The sequence below is a fragment of the Numida meleagris genome, unplaced genomic scaffold, assembly GCF_002078875.1.
Source record: "Numida meleagris isolate 19003 breed g44 Domestic line unplaced genomic scaffold, NumMel1.0 unplaced_Scaffold266, whole genome shotgun sequence".
Taxonomy (NCBI): Eukaryota; Metazoa; Chordata; class Aves; order Galliformes; family Numididae; genus Numida; species Numida meleagris.
The window spans coordinates 4,912-25,616 of NW_018364471.1; the positions used below are offsets into that span (position 1 = coordinate 4,912).

Sequence of the window (20,705 nt, forward strand, 5' to 3'; positions counted from 1 at the left end):
TTCAAGTGTATCAAGAAATTGTTGGGATACCTCCTTCATTCTGGGAGAGCAACAAGTTTATTTGCTTCACAAGGGCAAGTGTTCCTCATTGCTCTGTGCTGTGTCTGACACTCAGTAGCTGGAGACAGTCTGTTTTGATAACAAGGGGAGAAAAATGGTAGATCAGTGGAACAGACCAAGACAGATCTAGAATATAGCATAAGAGCAGAATTAGAATTGCAAATGATCTCTCTTTTACAGAGATGTTTTCTATCCTGTATTAATGTTGTGCATTTACTTTCTTGGTGAATTGGTGTTCTTGCTTACAGTAGCATCTGTGATACTCTTGATAAATACTATTCCCTAGGTGATGCATTTTTAATTCTGTGGAGGTGGGAAAAACAATACTAACTGAATTTACTACTGGTATTTATTTATTTATTTTTATTCTGCTGCAGAAAAATGTGCAGACTGAAGGTGTGGTAGCGGTAACTCACAACAGAAAGGTGGAGAGATTTCTCATTATTAGCCTTAAGGCATTTCAGGCATTTTATTCTTTAACTGCCATAAACAGTCAAATATAGAAGATGGATCATAATGCAATTAACACATAGTGGGAAAATGAAAAAAGAAATGAAGTAATCCATATCAAAAGTCAAAGGACTGGTAGCAAGGCAGAACTGCATTTTTTAGCTAAGTGTCTGCATGTGTGAATTTGAAAAGAACTGACATTTAAGACAGAAATAACTAAACTAAAAACGAAATGTGTTCAACAGTCAAGTATATCGTTAATTAATTAGAAGTTTTAATTTAGCTACAAGTTAAGGAGCAGTCTTCCAAGTCCAGAGTTAAAAACAAAGCAAACAAAAAATTTGAAGTACATCAGCCTAGTTAATGTCCTGGGGGATCTATGAGACTTAGAAGGAAATAAACCTTGTAGAACTCTTCATGCACAACAAACAGTATTGTAAGATACAAAAGAATTAAAGACTGTAACTATTACTTATCTTCTCATGTTCTAAAGTTAGTAATAGCACCTCATCTAAATTATTTATTCCAGATATAGACTGGTAAATTATGTGTTGGTTTAGAAAGTTGAGTTTAAATGATCTGACCATCAGCTTTACGAATTGATTTTTATCTGATTCAAGTTCAAGGAATTTGGTGACACAATTCAAAGATATGTACATCTGAACTGAATATCAATTAACTAACCCCCTTATTTTTTTAGAAAGAATTAAGGGCTTAAAAACCTCAGTTTATGTAACTGTAATAGACTGGAGATTTTGGAAAAGTACAATATTGCATGAAAATTCCTCATAAGCAAACTTAACTTCTGTAGATTTGAAACAATCCTAGAAATTTTAAAGAAAAAGATTTTGTATGACTAAAATAAGAACTAACTGCAATTACGGACTGATGTAAATGTTGAGCATTTTTATTCTTCTTAAAAGAAAAAAAAAGAGCAAAATATCTCAAACTGCTGAAATGACTTAGGAATTTTTTCACTGATTTGAAATAAGACTTTCCAAAAGCGGTACGTATATACCCTATCTGAAACACCTCTGTTCCTTTGACCATGTTCCATCTTGGCACACAAATTTAGTCCTTTGACAGGTATTAAGAACACTGTCATACTTTTTGTTTCAGTGGCAAAACCCACTTAAATATTCTCCATACACCCACTCTTCTGTTACTGTGTTGCATTTGACCATACCTTGATGTGTAAATTAAAGCACTATAATGTGCTTTAGAAAAATCCTCCAGCTGGAAAAAGGAGATAATATGAGAGACACCAAGCAAGTGAATGCTTTAGATAGATTTCAATTTTAGAGCAAAATGATTGCATCAGCAGTTTAAAAAATGACTATATGCTAACAGACAGCTGCAGTGCTTCAATGAAAACAAATCCTGTGAGGCTTTGGCAAACTGCTGCTCTGCATAAAGATAATTAAGGCAAAGTGTTGGGGTTTGGCCATAAAAGCTCTTTCCATCCTATGTAGAAACGTGGTTGAGCAAAATTCTATCTTGATGATTTCTATTTATATAATCTTATTTAATTTACAGGAATTCCCAGAATCTCTGAAAGATCATACCTATCTGAAAGAATGGCATGTAAGCAATACTTCAATTCAAACCATTCCAGAATACATTGCTTTGTTTCAAGATTTGAGAGTTCTGGAGTTACCAAAAAATCAAATTAACCACCTCCCTGTGGAAATTGGTATGTTGTTTTAAACTATTCTGCTATTTATATGTGTTCTATCTAATTAAATTCCAGGAAAATGAGCATTCATGGATGTTCTTATGAATGTAATGGTAATCTCACTTTTTTTTCCAGTGAACAGTTGTATCTTAATTTTTATAGCTAGGAGGTTGTAGCTATAATTACTGAATTGCATAGGTTTAGTAAGGCTCAAACACTGGAAAAACTAACGCAGTTTTGCTGTCTGACTATGGAACAACTACTACTTGTATTTGAGTACATGGAGAATTCTTCCTGAGAACAGGTGATGTTTCATGTTCCTCACAGGCTGGAAAAGTAGGAAAAGTACTACAGGCAAGATTATACTTGTCATACCTCTGAGAGCTGAGGGAACTATGTGCACTCAGGGGTTTTTGGACCCTTGAGACTCAAGCTCACGCACTAGATGTACTAACAAATCAACATCTGTTTTTAAATGCAGTAGTCCTAAACCTTCCCCATGACTAGTATTCCTTATGAACACTGTGAGTTAGCATATTTCAAATAATGAATAAAGACTAAAACCTTCTTCTTTCTAAGTTATCATATGTTTATTTGAAGAAAAAAAAAAAAAGCAAACAGGAAGAAAGGGAAAAGGCATCCTGAAACACAGAAACCAGTGCTAGATTTTCTGCCAGGTAGAGTAACATAAATGATTTTTTATTTATTTACTAACATTATCTTTTACACATAAAATTTCCCACTGACATTGAGATATATTTTAAAGTTTCAACCTGGCAACTAAATACAGTAAAAAAATCATAAGGAAAACACAGGCAAGAAATAATGGACATAAAATAAACAATAACTGCTTTGTAAGCATTTTGATCACAGAACTCATCTGAGTCAATTGAGTTTAATGGACTAACTCTAACACCTTTCACTAGGCAGTGAAGAAGAAAAGGAAAAAAAGATACGGTTCCCTTCTAGAGTCTTTGAAACCTTAAAAGTAATGTTTTACGTTTCAGACGCTCTGAGTAGCAATCACTTTTCTTTCAATTGCACTTAAATGATGGGAATTCTGCTCTTTAGAAGTTTTTGTGCTATTTTCATTCATCTAATTCCCCTCCAATTTATGCTCATCTGTGTAGAATAAGACCAAGATATTGCTTTCATTATTTCAGTATTTTTGTTGTTGCTTTTTTTTTTTTTTTAATGTACAAACTGTCTGAGATGGCCAGTGAATATTACAAACTGTTTAGTTTGCTTGCTTCAGACACAATGTTACAGCATTCACCACTCTACTCTTAACAGTGAACTCCTGTTCTGATTTCTTTTTCTCCCAAGAATCACCAGATAAGAGCAAGCATGACTGTACTACATCCTCAGGAAGAAAAGTCCATGTTTGAAATGTGTGGTCTCTTGAAAGACCACATCAATTTATGTGAAACTATGACTGGATATAGAACACAATTGTTAAGTTTCAGATGCTGTATGTTCAGTAGTTCAGCATCACAGCAGCAATTCTAGTTTTTCCACACAAAGACTCAGATCCACTGATGAAGTTTAAATATAAATAATACAAAAATGCCACTTTTGGACTATGTAGCTGAACTGTTTAACACTTTTTTTTGCCGAAACTGCCTGATGATTCTGAGTTTTGTTGGTTGACCACCTGTTAGTAACACAATGACGCTGTCCTCATTAAGGCATGAATTAAAAATAAATTTTTATCTCAATTTGCATAATTCCCCTTTTATGTACAGGTACAGTGTTGTGCTTCTAAATGGTAGTATTCTCTTGTGTCATGTAACATATATGCACACAGACATTAATATGTACTGGAAAAACCTATTATCTTAATAAGACAATATCATGAAAAATGTTGGGTATTTTGAAGTCTTGGATGCTGCTTCAAAATGAAACTTCAGACTTTAGTCCTCTAACTGCTAAATTATGGCAGAGAAAATAATCTGTGTGGATTTGTTTTGGGAACTCAGTCTAAGTAAGGACTGAGGATTGTTGTGCTAAATCAGAAGGTAAGGTCTCTGGAAAGATTAAGTGCTAAGGTGTTTATCATTTTGTATTCAGTTTACAAAACAGCTGCAAGTAGGTAAATATCACAGCTAAAACTTACTTGAGAGTAATGACAGATGGTTAAAGTCGGCAGTGATGTGCATGCTGTTGAGTCTTTAATCTTCAATCAGAATTGAATCTGAGTTTAGTACAACAAATCAGCCAGCAGAAGCTAATCTGGTGAGTTGTGTTTGGGCTAATTTTGATTCCAAGAAGGTGGCTTTAAAGGTGTGAGAGAACAGGAGATCATTTGAATATTTTCAGTTGAAATAAAGTACCACTGCTGTAGCAGTCTGTGGACTAAAACATCTGAAAGATCTTTAGCTTGTGTTGCTGTTTTACCAGATCTATGAGGAAAAGCTCTGTTCTGAAACAGAAAAGAAAGAAAGACTTGAATCCATTCTCAGATATTTCAGAGTGCTCTCTCATCTGTAATCATCTATGCACCTAAAAAGACTAAGTCTGGATCAGAAGATCCAGATAATTTTGACTATTCTTTTTTTGTGTAATAGCAGATATTTTCTTGGAAAAAAAGTAACAAAAAATGGAAAAACTTGACACCTCTGCAAATGGGGCAAATCTCAGATTTGTCAGGTTTGTTTTTCCCATGAACAACAACAACAAAAAACCATGAAGAGAAACATCTCCAAGGATTTTCTTGAGCAATAGCTTCATGGTGAATTTAATGTTCTGGCTCTGACTGCATGGATTCATTATAGTGGCTGTGCATGAACTGGTGCTTGTGCACTACTAATTGTTGTCATTAAAAATAATGAATAGAATATGTTCCTCATATTCACAAAGGAGGCAGTGATCCAAGTCTTCATGTGATCCTTAAGCTTTTGTGCCAGGTTGGGATAGTGAGGCTTTATCAGGATTCTTTCTCCCCTCACAAATTTTTAATTAAATATCTCAAAAACTCTTAATAAAATCTTTTAATTCATTATGTTCTCTAACATTTTTGATATGCCAAATATTTAAGAGGAACAATACCTGTGCTTTTTAGACATGTTTCAGTAAAAAATCTAAGGAAATTTTTTGCTATCCTCCTTACTTCATACTGTAAAAATTAATTTGTGCATGCTATTAATGCAATTTCCCAGAACTCAAAAGGGGTAAACTACAAGTAGTACAGTTTTAAATGACTCCTAGATACCTAAATTTTCTATAAATAAGATTCCCAGTGTACTAATGTGTGAATTTCCAAGAACAAAGTACAGATTTTGAGTTTAAATGCAGTCTAGTTCTGAGGAGTTACAGGCTTCTTACACCTGTCCTTTATTCAGGGCATGCCCAGCAACTCAGTTCTATATACAGCCTATGTTTAGTTTGGCTGCTCAGGCATTGTTTTCCAGACCAGGGACAAGTCCGGTTCTCTGCTTTACTCTTGCGAGATGCACACTTCTTTGGGGGTCCAAAAGGAGAACAGAGTCCTTATTTCAGCTTACCTACTCCTATGAAAAACAGAAGTCACATGTTTTTCTATAGGATTTCTGTTCTACCGAAATATCTTCAGATGAGCTAATTGCATTTCTGTTTACATTACTTTTCTTTTCAACACTTTCTGTAGACTCTTACCCTACACCCTTTTTTTCCAGAAGGTATCTCCAGCCCACGAGAAGTTCTTCATGTTTTTTTACCCCTATTTTTCTATAAGAAAACTTTTTTCCTCCTTACATAGTACTAATACTCTTCTGTCCATAGGGCCAAATCCCCAGCTTTATTCTCTTTATTTTTTTTGCTTGCCATTTCACTTTACACATCTAATTTTTTTTTCACTTGAAACCATGTTGCTTGGATAATGATTGAAATTTCACCTACCCAGGGTCAATCTGCTACAAGCCCTAGTGAAAAAAAAAAAGGCTTTTGTATTTTTACTCTTTTAAAGAATTGCAAGGAGACTCCATACTTAATTCCTCTCTTGGCTTGGTTACTTTGATTCTAAGTAAAAAAAAAAAAAAAAAGAAAAAAAAGAATGGATGTTTTCCTTGTCGCTTGTAAGCTTGAACATGAATTTTACTTTTCCAATAAATCAACAGCAGTGTCAATGATTCAGCAGAGAAGACTGGAAAAAGGTAACGGTCTTGACTCACAGAAAACTGCTGTGTTAGCTAATTTGACTTGACAGTGTCAGATCAATGTAAAAAAATTTCCTTTGTGTTTTACTGCATTTTTTAAAGTAGATCTGCATTTGCATTGAATGAATTCCTTAGATAATAACTCTTTGTAACCTCATCTGCATTTTGTACCTGATACATTATTAGGATCAGTGTAGGCTTGTCTGAGTGGTGAAATTATATTAGCATTATTACAATGCTGCATTGCCCACCAATAATTACACTTACTGGTTTAAATTTTTTAAAATAATGAATTAAAAATTTAAGTTGGGAATAAATACTAGCTTAGGTAACAGCTATGGTATTGAAGCTTCCACTTAAAAATAAAATATCATAGAATCATGGAATCATAGAAAGGCTGGGGTTCAAAGGGACCATAATGATCATCTAGTTTCAACCGCCCTGCTCTGTGAAGGGTTGCCAACCACTAGACCAGGCTGCCCAGAGCCACATTGAGCCTGGCCTTGAATGCCTCCAGAGATGGGGCATCCATAACCTCCCTGGGCAACCTGTTCCAGTGCATCACCACCCTCTGTTGGGAAACACTGCACGCCTGGTAGCGCGTAGCTGACTTTTCTCAAAGATTTACAGTATGACCTTAGATAAGAAGTAAGCTGTGTATGTGTGGAATTTACTGCTTGTAGTGCTTTAATTAACAGCAGGTGCTGTGCTCTAAAATAGCCTGGGAAATGATATAGTTTTGAGACACTTTCTTGTGAGACACTTTTGATGTTTGTGGAACACCTATCTTGTTTGATATGTGTGGGGCACCTGTCTTGTAAACAAGTGTGCTATATAAGAGAGGGCTGCTGCCCTAATAAAATGGAGCTGTTTGAACTCATACTGAGTTGCTGCTCCCCACGCGGGCGGGCGGAGGTTTATCTTTTCCCTTTGCCGACTGTCGGGGTGACCCTGTGTCCAAGTGTTTTCCTACACCCTCTGTGTGAAAAAATTCCTTCTAACATCTAAGCTAAACCTCCCCTGTCTTAGTTTAACATCATTTCCCTTGTCCTATCACTACCCACTCAAGTAAACAGTCGTACCCTCTCCTGTTTATATGCTCCCTTCAAGTGTTGGAAGGCCACAATGAGGTCTCCCCAGAGCCTTATCCAAGCTAAACAAGCCCAGTTCCCTCAACATTTCTTCATAGGAGAGATGCTCCAGCCCTCTGATCATCTTAGTGGCCCTCCTTTGGACCTATTCCAAGAGCTCTGCATCTTTCTTGTACTGGGGGCCCCAGGCCTGGACACAGTACTGCAGATAGGGCCTCAGAAGAGCCGTGTAGAGGGGGACAATCACCTCCCTCCCCCTGCTGGCCACTCCTCTTTTAATGCAGCCCAGAACTCAGTTGGCCTTCCAGGATGCAAGCATATCCTTAATTGTAAAACTACTAGAGAAGGCATGGATTTCATTACTGCTTTTACTGCCTCTCTTTGTAAGACACAGAGATGTTTAACTCTTAAATAGGCTATTAACTCTTAACTTTTAAATAGAACTGAAAATTCAGTGCTATAAAGCATAGTTAACAATGTTGTAGCAGTGACGATATTATCATTACTAGTTTTAATTGAGAAGCTGTGCTTAACTGTTATTTGAATGAATTGGTGGCAGATGCATTGGTCACTTCCTGCTCTACATTTGTACAGCTGCAAAAAGACTGGTACCTCTTCTGTCCCATCCTGGGGCTATGTAAATTGTTATATTTCATGCTCATAAAACCTAGTGGTGGCTGGGCAACACACCTAAGAATATGAGTTTCTGCATTTGAAAGGTATATATGTAAGTTCCTACATAAAGATAATGGGACGTAGCAAAAGCCTATCATAATGTCTTCCCTCCGTGTCTCTGACACATGCTATTGCAACAAACTCTGCGTGTGACTGAGAACAGTGGAAATCTGGCTGATAATGCATTTGGAGTTCTTATTTAGAAATCCTCTGCTTCCCTGTTTGCACTCCTTTGACCAAGATACTTGGATTTCAGAATTTTGATTTGTCATGAATATTGTCTTACAGATATGTATTTTTGCATTTGTTTTCTAACAAAGAAAACATAGCAACCTTGTTTAAAATGAGAGTGATAGTCACGTTCTTTTTATCTGAGAAAGGAAAAGACCTAATTCTTTATAGCCTGGGTTGCAAACCAATATAACCCAATTCCTATATAATCCTAATTCTTGTTTCTTGCAAGAATTCGAAGCAGTTTTTCAGAGGAAGGGATAATTAGAGATGTGAAGATAAATATAAAAAGGGTTGAAATTAAAGGTTTATAAAAGAAAAATAGAATCATAAAATCATAGAATCCTTAGAGTTGGAAGGAATCTCTGAAGGCCATCTAGTCCAACTCTCCTGCGATGAACAGGGACACCACAGTTACATCAGGTTGCCCAGGGCCTTATCCAGCCTCGCAGTGAAAGTCTCCAGGGATAGGGTGTCAACCGTAACACTACATAACCTGTTCCAGTGCCTCACCACTCTCACTATAAATGATTTTTTCCTTATATTTAACCTGAATATACTCTCCTTGAGCTTGAAGCTATTTCCCCTTGTTCTATCGCCACAGATCCTGCTAAAGGTTCTGTCCCCTTTCTTTCCTGTAGCTCCCCTATAGATACTGAAAGGCTGCTATCAGGTCACCTCACAGCCTTCTTTTCTCCAGGCTGAACAGCCCCAGCTGTCTCAGCCTGTCCTCACAGGAGAGGTGTTCCATTCTGTGGATCATTTTTGTGGCCCTTCTCTGGACATGCTCCAACAGGTCTATGTCTCTCCTATACTGAGGACTTCACATCTGGATGCAGTGCTGCAGGTGAGGCCTCAACAACAAGGAGTAGAAGGGCAGGATCACCTCCCTCAACATGCTGGTCACACATCATTTGATACAGCGCAAGGTATGGTTGGCTTTCTGGGCTGCAAGGGCACGTTGCTGGCTCATGTCCACCATTACCCCCAGATCTTTTCTGGCAAGGCTGTGCTCAATCTTTTCATCCCCCAGTTTATATTGGTAGTGGGATTTGCTTTGACCGAGGTGCAAGACCTTGCACTTGGATTTGTTGAACCTCATGAAGTTCACCTGGGCTGACTGCTCAAGCCTGTCTAGGTCCTTCTGAATGGCACAAAAAATAACTCATTTAGTGTATGTCTTCCTTGTGAGAAGATGATTGAGTTTCAAGCAGTAGATCTTGTCAATCTGGCATCCCATAAAACATTTGATGGTGGCAGAGAAAAAGAACCTGGGACGTCAGTTGACAGCTGGCTGAACATGAGCCAGCAGTGTGCCCAGCTGGCCAAGAAGGCCAGCGGTATCCTGGTTTGTATCAGAAATAATGCTGCCAGCAGGAGGGGGGAAGCACCATCACTCTGTAGTCAGCACTGGTGAATTTGCAGTTTGAATGCTGTGTTCAGTTTTGGGTCCTTCACTACGAGAAAGGCATCAAGGCGCTGGAGTGTGTCCAGAGAGGGGCAGCAAAGCTAGTGAGGGGTCTGGAGCACAAGTCTTATGAGGAGCGACCGTGGGTACTGGGATTATTTAGTCTGGAGAAGAGAAGGTTCAGGAGAGACCTTATTCATCTGTACATGGCCTGAAAGGAGATTGTCGTGAGGTGGGGGTCAGCCTCTTCTCCCAGGCAACATTGATAGGATGAGAGGGGATGGCCTCAAGTTGTTCCAGGGGATGTTCAGGTTTGATAATAGGAAAAATATCTTCTCAGAAAGAGTGGTGAAGCATTGGAACAGACTGCCCTGAGACAGTGGTTGAGTCGCCATCCCTAGGGGTATTCCAACCTTAATGATTCTATGATTCTATTATTACATGAGAAAGAATGTTTGAACCTAAGAGAATGGACATTGATATAACAATTGTAAAACTGGGTGCAGGCCTGGATAAATGCGCATGTTTGCAAGGAAGAATACATTTGGAAAAGCTAACCTGCGAAGATTCTCAAAAAATCAGTCTTGGCTTTTTTTCTTATTTATATAGAGGAACTGGGCTATTGCAATCTTCTGCTGACATAGTTTGTGAATTATTGTCACTACATAAATTGGAGAAGATATGAGAAACTTGACTGGCACATGGGTTTCAAAGAAAGAAGAGAATTTAAATTTGCAGCTGCAGAGTTCAAGGCCATATACTCAGAAGCTACTAATTTCTTCAGCAAGTCATACATTCGTTAAATGGAAAAGATTAATGAAGAGAAATCCTTATGCTAATAGTCACAGAAGAAAAATACAGTGTGATAAATGCACAAAAGGCAGTAAAAGATAAGCTAAATGCAAGATATTCACAGTAGAAGCAAAAGATTGTTAATTGCCATTATACAAGAGAACAGCAAGAATTTTTATGGACTATTACACATAGTTGTGGTCACTCAGATTCAAGAAAAGTTTTCTGAGATGGATTCAGATGCTAAAAAAATCTAGTAAGACAATTTGAGGAGGAAACTTCTTATTTTATGAGGGGAAATTGGAAGAATTGACTTGTTTAGGCTGGTAAAATAATTTTTGATATGTCTTTCTAATGAAAACATCAGAGAAGTAAACAATAGGCATAGAAAAAGGGCTATTTAAATACAAAAGTAACAAACAAATGGTTATAAAATTTCTACAAATGAATGAAACCTGGCAACAAGAAGACTGTTTCTAATCATGTAAGAAATGAAATTCTGTAAATTTGTTTTTCTGTTAGAGGAACGGATGTCAAAAGCCAAATTAATTTTAAGATAGAATATGGTAAATAAAAGTTATGTGAAGTAGTAATATAAGGGAATTATTAAGAATGTCCTGGTGTGCCATATCAATGTCTTATGGTTCTAGAGGGAAGGTTAATGCTTGTCTACCTTTAAGCTGTCAGGTGACATAACTTCATTCATTGGAGAGACCAGAGGAGAAAAAAACAGCAGTTACAGAGAAATGCCAGATATTTCTTCTGGTGAATGGAGTTAAATCCAGCTGGCGACTGGTCACGAGTGGTGTTCCCCAGGAGTCGGTGCTGGGGCCTGTCCTCTTCAATATCTTTATTGGTGACCTGGATGAAGGCATTGAGAGCACTCTCAGTAAGTTTGCAGACGACACCAACCTGGCAGGAAGTGTCGATCTGCCTGGGGGTAGAGAGGCCCTACAGAGAGATCTGGACAGGCTGGATCTCTGGGCTGAAGCCAATGCAATGAGGTTGTACAAGACCAAGTGCCGAGTCCTGCACTTTGGCCGCAACAACCCTGGGCAATGCTACAGGCTTGGGGAAGAGTGGCTGGAAAGTTGTGTGGAGGAAACGGATGTGGGGGTTTTGGTCGATGCTTGGCTGAGCATGAGCCAGCAGTGTGCATGTGTGGCCAAGATGGTCAATGGCATCCTGGCTTGTATCAGAAATAGTGTTGCCAGTAGGAGTAGGGAAGTAATTGTCCCTCTGTACTCAGCTCTGGTGAGGCCGCACCTCGAGTACTGTGTCCAGTTTTGGGCTCCTCACTGCAGGAAAGACACTGAGGCCCTGGAGCATGTTCAGAGGAGGGCGACGAAGCTGGTGAGGGGTCTGGAGCACAGGCCTTATGAGGAGCGGCTGAGGGAGCTGGGATTGTTCAGTCTGGAGAAGAGGAGGCTCAGGGGGGACCTTATCGCTCTCTATAACTACCTGAAGAGAGGTTGTAGTGAGCTGGGGGTCGGCCTCTTCTCTCTTGTAACTAGTGACAGGATGAGGGGGAATGGCCTCAAGTTGTGCCAGGGGAGCTTTAGTCTGGATGTTACAAAATACTACTTTTCTGAAAGAGTGGTCAGGCGCTGGAACGGGCTGCCCAGGGAGGTGGTTGAGTCATATCCCTGGAGGTGTTCAGGAAACATTGAGACGTTGTGTTGAGTGACATGGTTTAGTGGGGTTATATTAGTAGCAGGTGGATGGTTGGACTGGATGATCTTGTAGGTCTTTTTCAACCTTGCTAATTCTGTGATTCTATGATTCTGTAGACAGATATCTGGGAATGGTATTCCATCACCTCTGAGTGAGTGGAAACTCAGATATCCTGAGTCTGTTATCAGAATTATATTCAGTCATAAGGCATATGGCTCCATCCAGTAATTTTATCAACCTTAGCCACAGCAGTTACTAGTGACTGACTGTTGATTCTGTCAGACCAGAGAGAGGTTATATGAAAAGTAAAAAATGCGATGCATCTTTTTTTTACCTGCTTTCCCATACATTCAAGCTGGGGCAAACCATATTGTGAACATCAACATATATGTTAGAAACTGGAAAATGAGAAAAAATTGTTAGAAAGAGTGATTTCAGGAGTCAGGAAAATCAAAATAGGAGTCTGTGATCCTACCCATCACTCTACTTAAAAAAAGCTGTTAAATTTTTATGCTTTTGTTATGGCTAATTCTGCTCCATGTCTGTTAGTCATGTGTTGTAGATACATCTTCTGAGCAGAATTAGACAAAAGGATGACTAGGGTGCTTGTGGCCCTGGGTGCCTTGCCTACAATTAGTTGTTCAGAAAGTAGTGGAAATGAGACTGCGGTGGCTGAAAATTCAGCAATATGTCTGTTGTGGTTTAATCCTGATAGGCAGCTAAGCTTCTCACTCCCTTGCAGTGAAAGGAGAGAATCAAAAAGGCAAAATAAGAAATCTCTTGAATTGAGATAAAAAGTTTGATTAATGATAAACAAAGGAAAAAGAAAAAAAAAAAGCAAAAGAAACCAAGTAACACAAAAGTAATCAAACAGTTACCACCGATATCTATTACTAACTGATTTCTAGCCAGTCGCTGAACAATAGCCATGTTGGAGATCTTTCCTTTGAGATTTTATGGTATTATGTGGTATGTTATACTTTTAGTGAGTTGGGGTCTGCCGTTCTGGCTCTTGTCAGCTCTCAGCCTATCACCAGCTGGAGTGTGTTTATGGTTGGGCAGAGCGAGAAACGGAGAAAGCTTTGATGGTTTGTAAGTACAAAAAGTTCGGCAATCGTTAAAACATGGTGTAGTGTAATATCATTACTTTTTTCATCACAAATCAAAAGCATATCACCATGCAAGCTGCTATGAGGAAAATTAACTCTATCTCAGGCAGACTGAGTACAATATTACTTTGCTAAAAGAGAAAACAAAACATTCCTGTGCTAATAAGGAAGGAGTTACTTTTTCACTTCAATAGGATTTGCTTTTCACCACTGAGGAATTAATTTGGGGAGGAAGAATTTGGGACACTCTCATTCTCTATTTCATATTGAAGCACCTCTGCATCAATGATTATTTTGTTGCAATAATGTGGTAAGCTGATCATACAATCATAGAATCACCAAGGTTGGAAAAGACCTCAAAGATCATCCAGTCCAACTGTGCACCTATCACCATTATTTCCCAGTAAACCATGTCCCTCTGTACAACACCTAAATGTTTCTTGAACACCTCCTGGGTCAGTGACTCCATCACTGCCCTGGGCAGCCCATTCCAGTACCTGACCACTCTCTCGGAGAAGTATTTCCTAACAACCAACCTGAATTTCCCCTGGCGCAACTTGAGGGCATTCCCTTTACTCATATCGCTAGTTACATGGGAGAAGAGGACAACCCCCACCTCACCACAACCTCCCTTCAAGTAATTATAGAGAGCAGTAAAGTCACCTCTGAGCCTCCTCTTCTCCAGACTAAACGATCCCAGTTCCCTCAGCTGCTCCCCATAAGACCTGTACTCCAGACTTCTCACCAGTTTCATTGCTCTTCTCTGAACACACTCCAGGGCCTCAATGTCTTTCTTGCAGTGAGGGGCCGAAAACTGAACACAGTACTCAAGGTGCAGCATCACCAGAGCTGAGTACAGAGGGACAATGACTTCCCTGTTCCTGCTGGCAGCACTATTTCTGGTACAAACCAGGATGCCATTGGCCTTCTTGGCCACACATGCACAGTGCTGGCTCATTTTCAGTTGGGCGTTGACCAATACCCCAAGGACTGTTTCCTCAATACGATCTTCCAGATATTCTTCCCCAAGCCTGTAGTGCTGCTTGGAGTTGCGGCCAAAGTGCAGGACCCAGTACTTGGTCTTGCTGAACTTCATTCCATTGGCCTCAGTCCAAGTGATCCAGTCTGCCCAGATCTCTCTGTAGGCCCCATCTTTCCCAGGCAGATCAACTTCCTGCCAACTTGGTGTCATCTGCAGGCTTACTGAGGGTGCATCCAGTGCCGTCATCCAGGTCATCAATAAAGGAACTGAACAGGACAGGCTTCAGTACTGAGCTATGTGGAACACCACTCATGACCAGTCACCAGCTGGATTTAACTTTATTCATCAGCACTCTCTGGGTCCAGCCATCCAGCTAGTTCTTTACCCAGAAAAGAGTGTGCCTGTCCAAGCCATGGGCTGCCAGCTTCTCCAGGAGAATACTGTGGGAGACAGTGTCGAATGCTTTGCTGAAGTCTAGGTAGACTACATCAATAGCCTTTCCCTCATCCACCGGGTGGGTCACTTGATCACAGAAGGAGATCAGGTTGGTCAAGCAGCCTTTCATGACCTGCCTTTCATGAGCCCATGCTGGCTGGGCCTGATGCCCCGGTTGTCCCACACATGCCGTATGATCTCACTCAAGATGATCTGCTCCATATCCTTCCCTAGCACTGAGGCCACTCTTGACAGGCCTGTAGTTCCTCAGATCTTTCTTACCATCCTTCTTTTAGATGGGAGTCACTTTTGGAAGCCTCCAGTCCTCTGGGACCTTTCCAGTTGACCAGGAACACTGAAAGATGTTGGAAAGTGGCTTGGGTATCACCTAAGCTATCTCCCTCAGCACCCTTGGGTGGATCCCATCCAGGCCCACAGACTTGTAGCAGTCCAGATGGAGTAGTAGGTCTCTAACTGTTTCCTCCTGGATTGTGGGGAGTTTACTCTGCTCCCCATCTGAGACTTCCAGGTCAGGAGATAGAGTACCCCTAGGATAACTGGTCTGACTTTTAAAGACAGATGAAGCACTTGATGAACATTCACTTGTTTTCATCGTACTACTAAACTCAGTGAGGCTTCATCATGAGTAGGTTAATTTCTGTTACTTTGATGTGCTTAATAAGCTGGAAAAAAAGGAGGATCATGCATTTATATCCTAGGATTGCTTCTGTTACTCTCTCATCAACTGTATAAACCCTTGTAGGATGGTATTGTACTACCAAAACAATGCCCGTTGTAATCCTACAGGATTTTTTTTTCTATTTTCACTGAAATGAGACTTTACAGCAGTGAGAAAAGACAAAGCTACCTTCTTAAAAAGCCAGAGCTAGGTTTTGAAATACCACCTCAGTTTCTATTTCTGTCAAAACTAGAACTGAGAGAAAGCTGTGTGGAAACTTCTATACTTTTCTCTGTTCCAAGCTGTTCTGACCATATTCAGCCTGGCAAATTCAGAGAAAAATACAGGTAGATACTGGTCCTTCTAAATTTACCCTTTGAAGATAGAGGAATGGTGTTTTTCACAGTTTCCAAGGGGAACTGTGATCTGTACAAAATGCTTCAGGCCTTAGTGATTTGAGGCTGCTAGTATCAATCATCAAATTGCATGCCTCTGCCTCTGAAAAAAAAATTTCAGAGAAACATTTTGAGACTTTCTATTCTCTGTATTTTCTTTCTGTTTGTCTGCAAGCACCATCTAGCTTCCAGTAATGGCTTCCAGCCATTTCCATGCATTGCAATAGCTGAGCAGCACCACGTAGATCTTGCTCTGAAAGGAATTTAACTAAGTGTAGTGCCTTCAATTATCCTGAATTATGACAGTGTTTTGAACACTTGCGGTGTATTGCAGGGAGATTCTCTCCATTGTTAGCCAAATCTCAAGAAACATTAGGTTTTTGTCTTTAAAGTTTGATTATAAATAGAAGGTGATACAAATTGTACTTCTTGTACTTACCTGCTTTGCAAATATATAGTCCGCTTTGAGAACCCATTGACACAAGATGCTGTACTCTCCTTATTTCCATTTGTTGAATCACGTTTAAATTTCTTACTTGTGCTTTCTATTGTGATTGCTGTATTTCATCATTGGTTAGAGGGGAATATCATCCATATTATACAGCAGGACAGCTATCCATATCTTGACTTTGTTTTATGAGTGTTTAGGGATCCTTTTGCTAATGCATCAGCTATTTGGCATCTCCAGATTTCTTACTTCCTTCCCTTATGTCACAATATAATTTGCATTTTTGCAGTATAATGTGTTCTGCACTTTAATAATGCTTTAAAACCTGTTTTTGCTGAAGGTTGTCTACTGCTGCAACAGAAGAAACAGGGAATGCAATATAGCTAAATGTAGACTAAAATATTATTAGTGCCCTAAAATAAAACTGACAAATAATGAGGGATTGCAATAAGACAAATAATGAAACAAATACATTATTTATTTTTTATAATAAAAAATACACAATGCTGTATACTGGAGACAGAACTGTTAATATGGTGACTTGGGTAGACGCAGCTTTTCCCAATCAAGAGGTTCTCAAACAAGTAATAAGATGCTTTTCAGTCATCAGACAAGCTTCCTGAGGTGGATATCAACTTCTCTAGTTTTAGCTGGGGTCTCTAGGTATCTTTTCTCTGATAGGACCAAAGTCTTAACAAGACATTACTGCTTACAAATCCTAACCAAAATCATTATGATTAACAGAACTCTATGAATATAACAGAGCTCTTTTACTCCCTACTCCTCCAATGTTAGTGATCACTACAGATGGTATTTATTCATTTTATTCATCTCTTACTCATCAACACATTAAGGAGTTTTTTATATGTTATGTTGGATATGCCTTTTATTTTTATTCTCTTTTTTTCCTCCTCTTTCACTGATTTTAATTATCTTTCTCTAACAGGCCACTTAAAAAATCTCAAAGTCCTCAATGTGAGTTTTAATAATTTGAAGTCAGTCCCTCCGGAATTGGGTGACTGTGAGAATCTTGAAAAACTGGATTTGTCTGGAAATATGGAAATAAGCGAGCTTCCATTTGAAGTAAGACAACAAACTGTTTTTTCTCTACCCTTCTTATTCAGAATACAAACAGATTAAATCACATTCCTTACAGTTTTTCATGATAATATTATAGTAGTACTGTCATTGAAAATGCCTTAGTATCAGCTGAACAGGATGAAGTTTCTTTGGTTTGGTCTTCACGTCACTATATTTTGCTCATATTTTATTTGATATATGAAGATTCCAAAGGGGATTTAGCCCGTAGTCATAAGGAGAAGGCTGAAAATAGGTATTTTATGCCAAAGGAAATGTACCTTGACAGTCAAATTCACTTACTAACTTTCATTTATTCCCAATGTCTGTTTTCTTTAAAAAAATATGGAGAAATATATTAAAAAAAATACTGAAAGTTGTTATGTGTATAAATATCTGTCTGAAACGGATATTACTTGTGAGGCATGGCATGAATATATAATGAAGACTGAGAAAATAACTCGCAGGCATGCACCAACATTTTCTTTTGTTGGATGCATAAATGTTATCTGCCCTGGCTGCTAAGAGTCTTATTGTTCATTGAGAAATGAAACCATTAGCTGATACCTGAGCACAGTTTCAGATATAATTGATATTTCTCAGGCTCTCAGACTCCTGATTTCTGAATGATAACTGAGAATAACATCAGGGAGAAGTGTCTTTGCTATTTCTACTTTTTTTTTTTTCTTCTCTGAACATCTGTTATGAGTGATTTCCAGGCATTATTGGAATGAAGTAAACTTTATGTGAGGTCTGCTTAGGCCATGCTTATGTTCTGTTTCAAGGAAATGCAAATGGTAACGAACTTTTCTCTCTGGCTTTTTGCTGTAAGGCAGTTCATTTGGCAAAGAACTATTCAAAAATGATGTGGAAGATATGGAAACTTCATGTAACGAATGTACAATCACATAGAAATGCTAGCAACAACACAAACAATGCAGTTGCAGTCTCTCTTTTCTTCCTCTTCTTGTCTTTTGGTTTAGCAAAAGTAGACAGTTAAAAAGGCAAAACCTGAGTAGTATAGAAGAACCATAACGAAATCAGAAAAACTAGATCCTGAACAGGTGGAGCTGTAAAGTCTAAGCATCTAGGAACAGTGAGTATACTCAAACTCATGGATCACAACAGCCTCAGTTGTTGATGTTTAAAAATTTTCCAAGAAGTTGTTTCTAAAGGCCTTCTAGCACAATGGCTTGCCCATTTCTTTGTTTATGAAACTGTATGTGTAAGTGTAAATGGCAGTTTACATAACAGCAAAAACTGGAAGCAATATCATGTCAGTATGATCTAAAAAGACAAGAGAAATCCTGACATTTGCTGTTGTATTTCCTTTTTTCTCTGGAGGATGACAGTTAATTTATACTTGAAGTGACCCAGCAGGCAGGCTACATAAACTCTGCTGATTTTGTTTATAAAATTAGTTTCCGGAATCAGCTCTTCAAGGGCAGCTGTAGAAGCTGAACATACAATTAAAGGAACAGTTTTGTCAAATGATTTTAAAAGCTGCAGTGTCTACCTTTGATGTACTCGATATGGCTGATGTTATTTAGAGCAATTGCATCAGTATCCTTGCTAATGTAATAGGTATTTGAGCTTGATTTGCAAATAGGCAAAAAGTGGTAGTCATTGGCAGGTTTATGAATTGAAGTATTGAATCAGTCTGTATTATCTAAAAAGGGAAAACACATGCTGTTAAGCGTAGTGGTAGGTTAACCTTGGCTAATAGTCAAATGTACACCCAACGGCTGATGCCCTCCTCCTCAGTACACTGCTAGGAGAAAATAGGATAAGAAAGCTTATGAGATGAAATCAAAACAGGGCAACTGCTTCACAGTTATTGTCATGGGCAAGACAGACCTTGCTTGGGTAATTTTAATTTAATTTGTTGCCAACTAAAATATAAATGGGTATAGAGAAAGAAAGAGATTAAAAAAACCCAGCTTTCTTAACCCTCTCCAAAGCTCAGTTCCACTTCTTCACTTCAGACTCCTCTCTATCCTGAGCAGTGCAAAATGACGGGGAGGAGTTGCAATCAATACATAGCTGATTCTGCTGATATTTCCTCCTTGTGTTTTTCCTTTGCTCCAGCATCGGCTCACATGCAGTTCTTTGAGGAATATCCATCTGCCCAGTGTGGGTCTTCAGTGGGATGCACTATGGAAGTCTGCTCCAAACTGGAGCATCTGATCCTACTCAGACTTTGGTGTTCTCTCTGCTCTTTCACTTTTTTTTGTTTCCCCGTCCTCTACCTGTCTGGCATTTTCTGTCCTTTATTAAGTATATTTTCACAATGGCATCATGAATGTGGCTGTGCTTGCAGCTTCTGTGGGGCATTCCCTGACTTTGAAGATGGCAGCTTCACATCAACTCCCATGCCAACACCTTGCCACAGACATCAAGACAATGTGTTTATCACCCCATATTAGAAAGATTCAATCATTTAATAAACTTTTCGCTCAGATCTATTACTCTAGTGAAATACTCATGTTAATTGGTCATCATTCTCCCAAGTGAGGTAAACAGTGAGAACTGGAGAGTGTAAAGGAGCAAGTACATGTAAGCTCTGCTCTAGTAGATTGATGAAATCCCTTTAAAACTTTAGGATGAAAAGAGCAAAATTGTCGACTGATGCATAAAATATGGTAGAGAATTGCTAAAATTGTTTTCTGCTTATCATCTTTCAGGAAGTTCAGTTTTTATTTAACTTTCAAATTTTTAAAACTTCTTCTGAGAAGGTTAAAGAAAAGCATGAGAAGAGCAACAATAGTCTTCAGTGTAAAACATTCTTAAATAAAGGGAAAATTCGACCAAATAGAAATGATTGAAGTCTAATTTTACCTGGGTTTTGTACATAGAATAATGGCTAAAGACAGTGTGATTACATACATAGTAATGGATTCAGGGAGACTGACAACATGCCTGTAATTTAGTCAAGAGTTTTTGAGAGGCTTATGAAGGTTTATGAGATCATCAGAACCATAAGACTGAATTATACCTTCAGTAATCAGTCTGCCTGTTAGCTTTCTATCAATTTTCTTTAGGACAGATGCATAAAATTGAGAAGACTTGGAGATTTAATTTTTTGTGTCTCAGCTGTTTGTTTCTTAAAAAAGAATTTTAGGTAGAGAAATCTCATTGAGGTGAATCACATAAAACATGAGTGTAGTTACTACCCAGAAATGGGAGGAGGAGAACATATGTACATTACACAAAACTATATAATGAAATCACATAACCATTTTGAATTGAAGATAGTAATTTCTGAAGATAACTGTCATATCTACTTACAAATTTATGCTGTCATATAAGTTGTTCCCATGTCTGAATTTTTTTTGTCAGCCAAATAAGAAATTCCTAAACTGTTAAGTCTGTTAAGTCTGCTAATTTATGT

At 38.6% G+C, this 20,705-nt stretch overlaps 1 protein-coding gene across 1 annotated transcript in view; it reads left to right on the forward strand.

The window, feature by feature from the left end:
• Positions 1-2,046: 2,046 nt before the first annotated feature.
• The window catches only part of LRRC2 (leucine rich repeat containing 2), a gene marked incomplete at its 5' end in the record, with an annotated part of 43,341 nt that continues 24,682 nt past the window's right edge, over positions 2,047-20,705 (forward strand). The window contains 2 exons of the mRNA XM_021382677.1: positions 2,047-2,203; positions 17,184-17,320. Coding sequence (XP_021238352.1) covers positions 2,047-2,203; positions 17,184-17,320 — 294 coding nt within the window. The remainder of the gene's footprint in view (positions 2,204-17,183; positions 17,321-20,705) is intronic.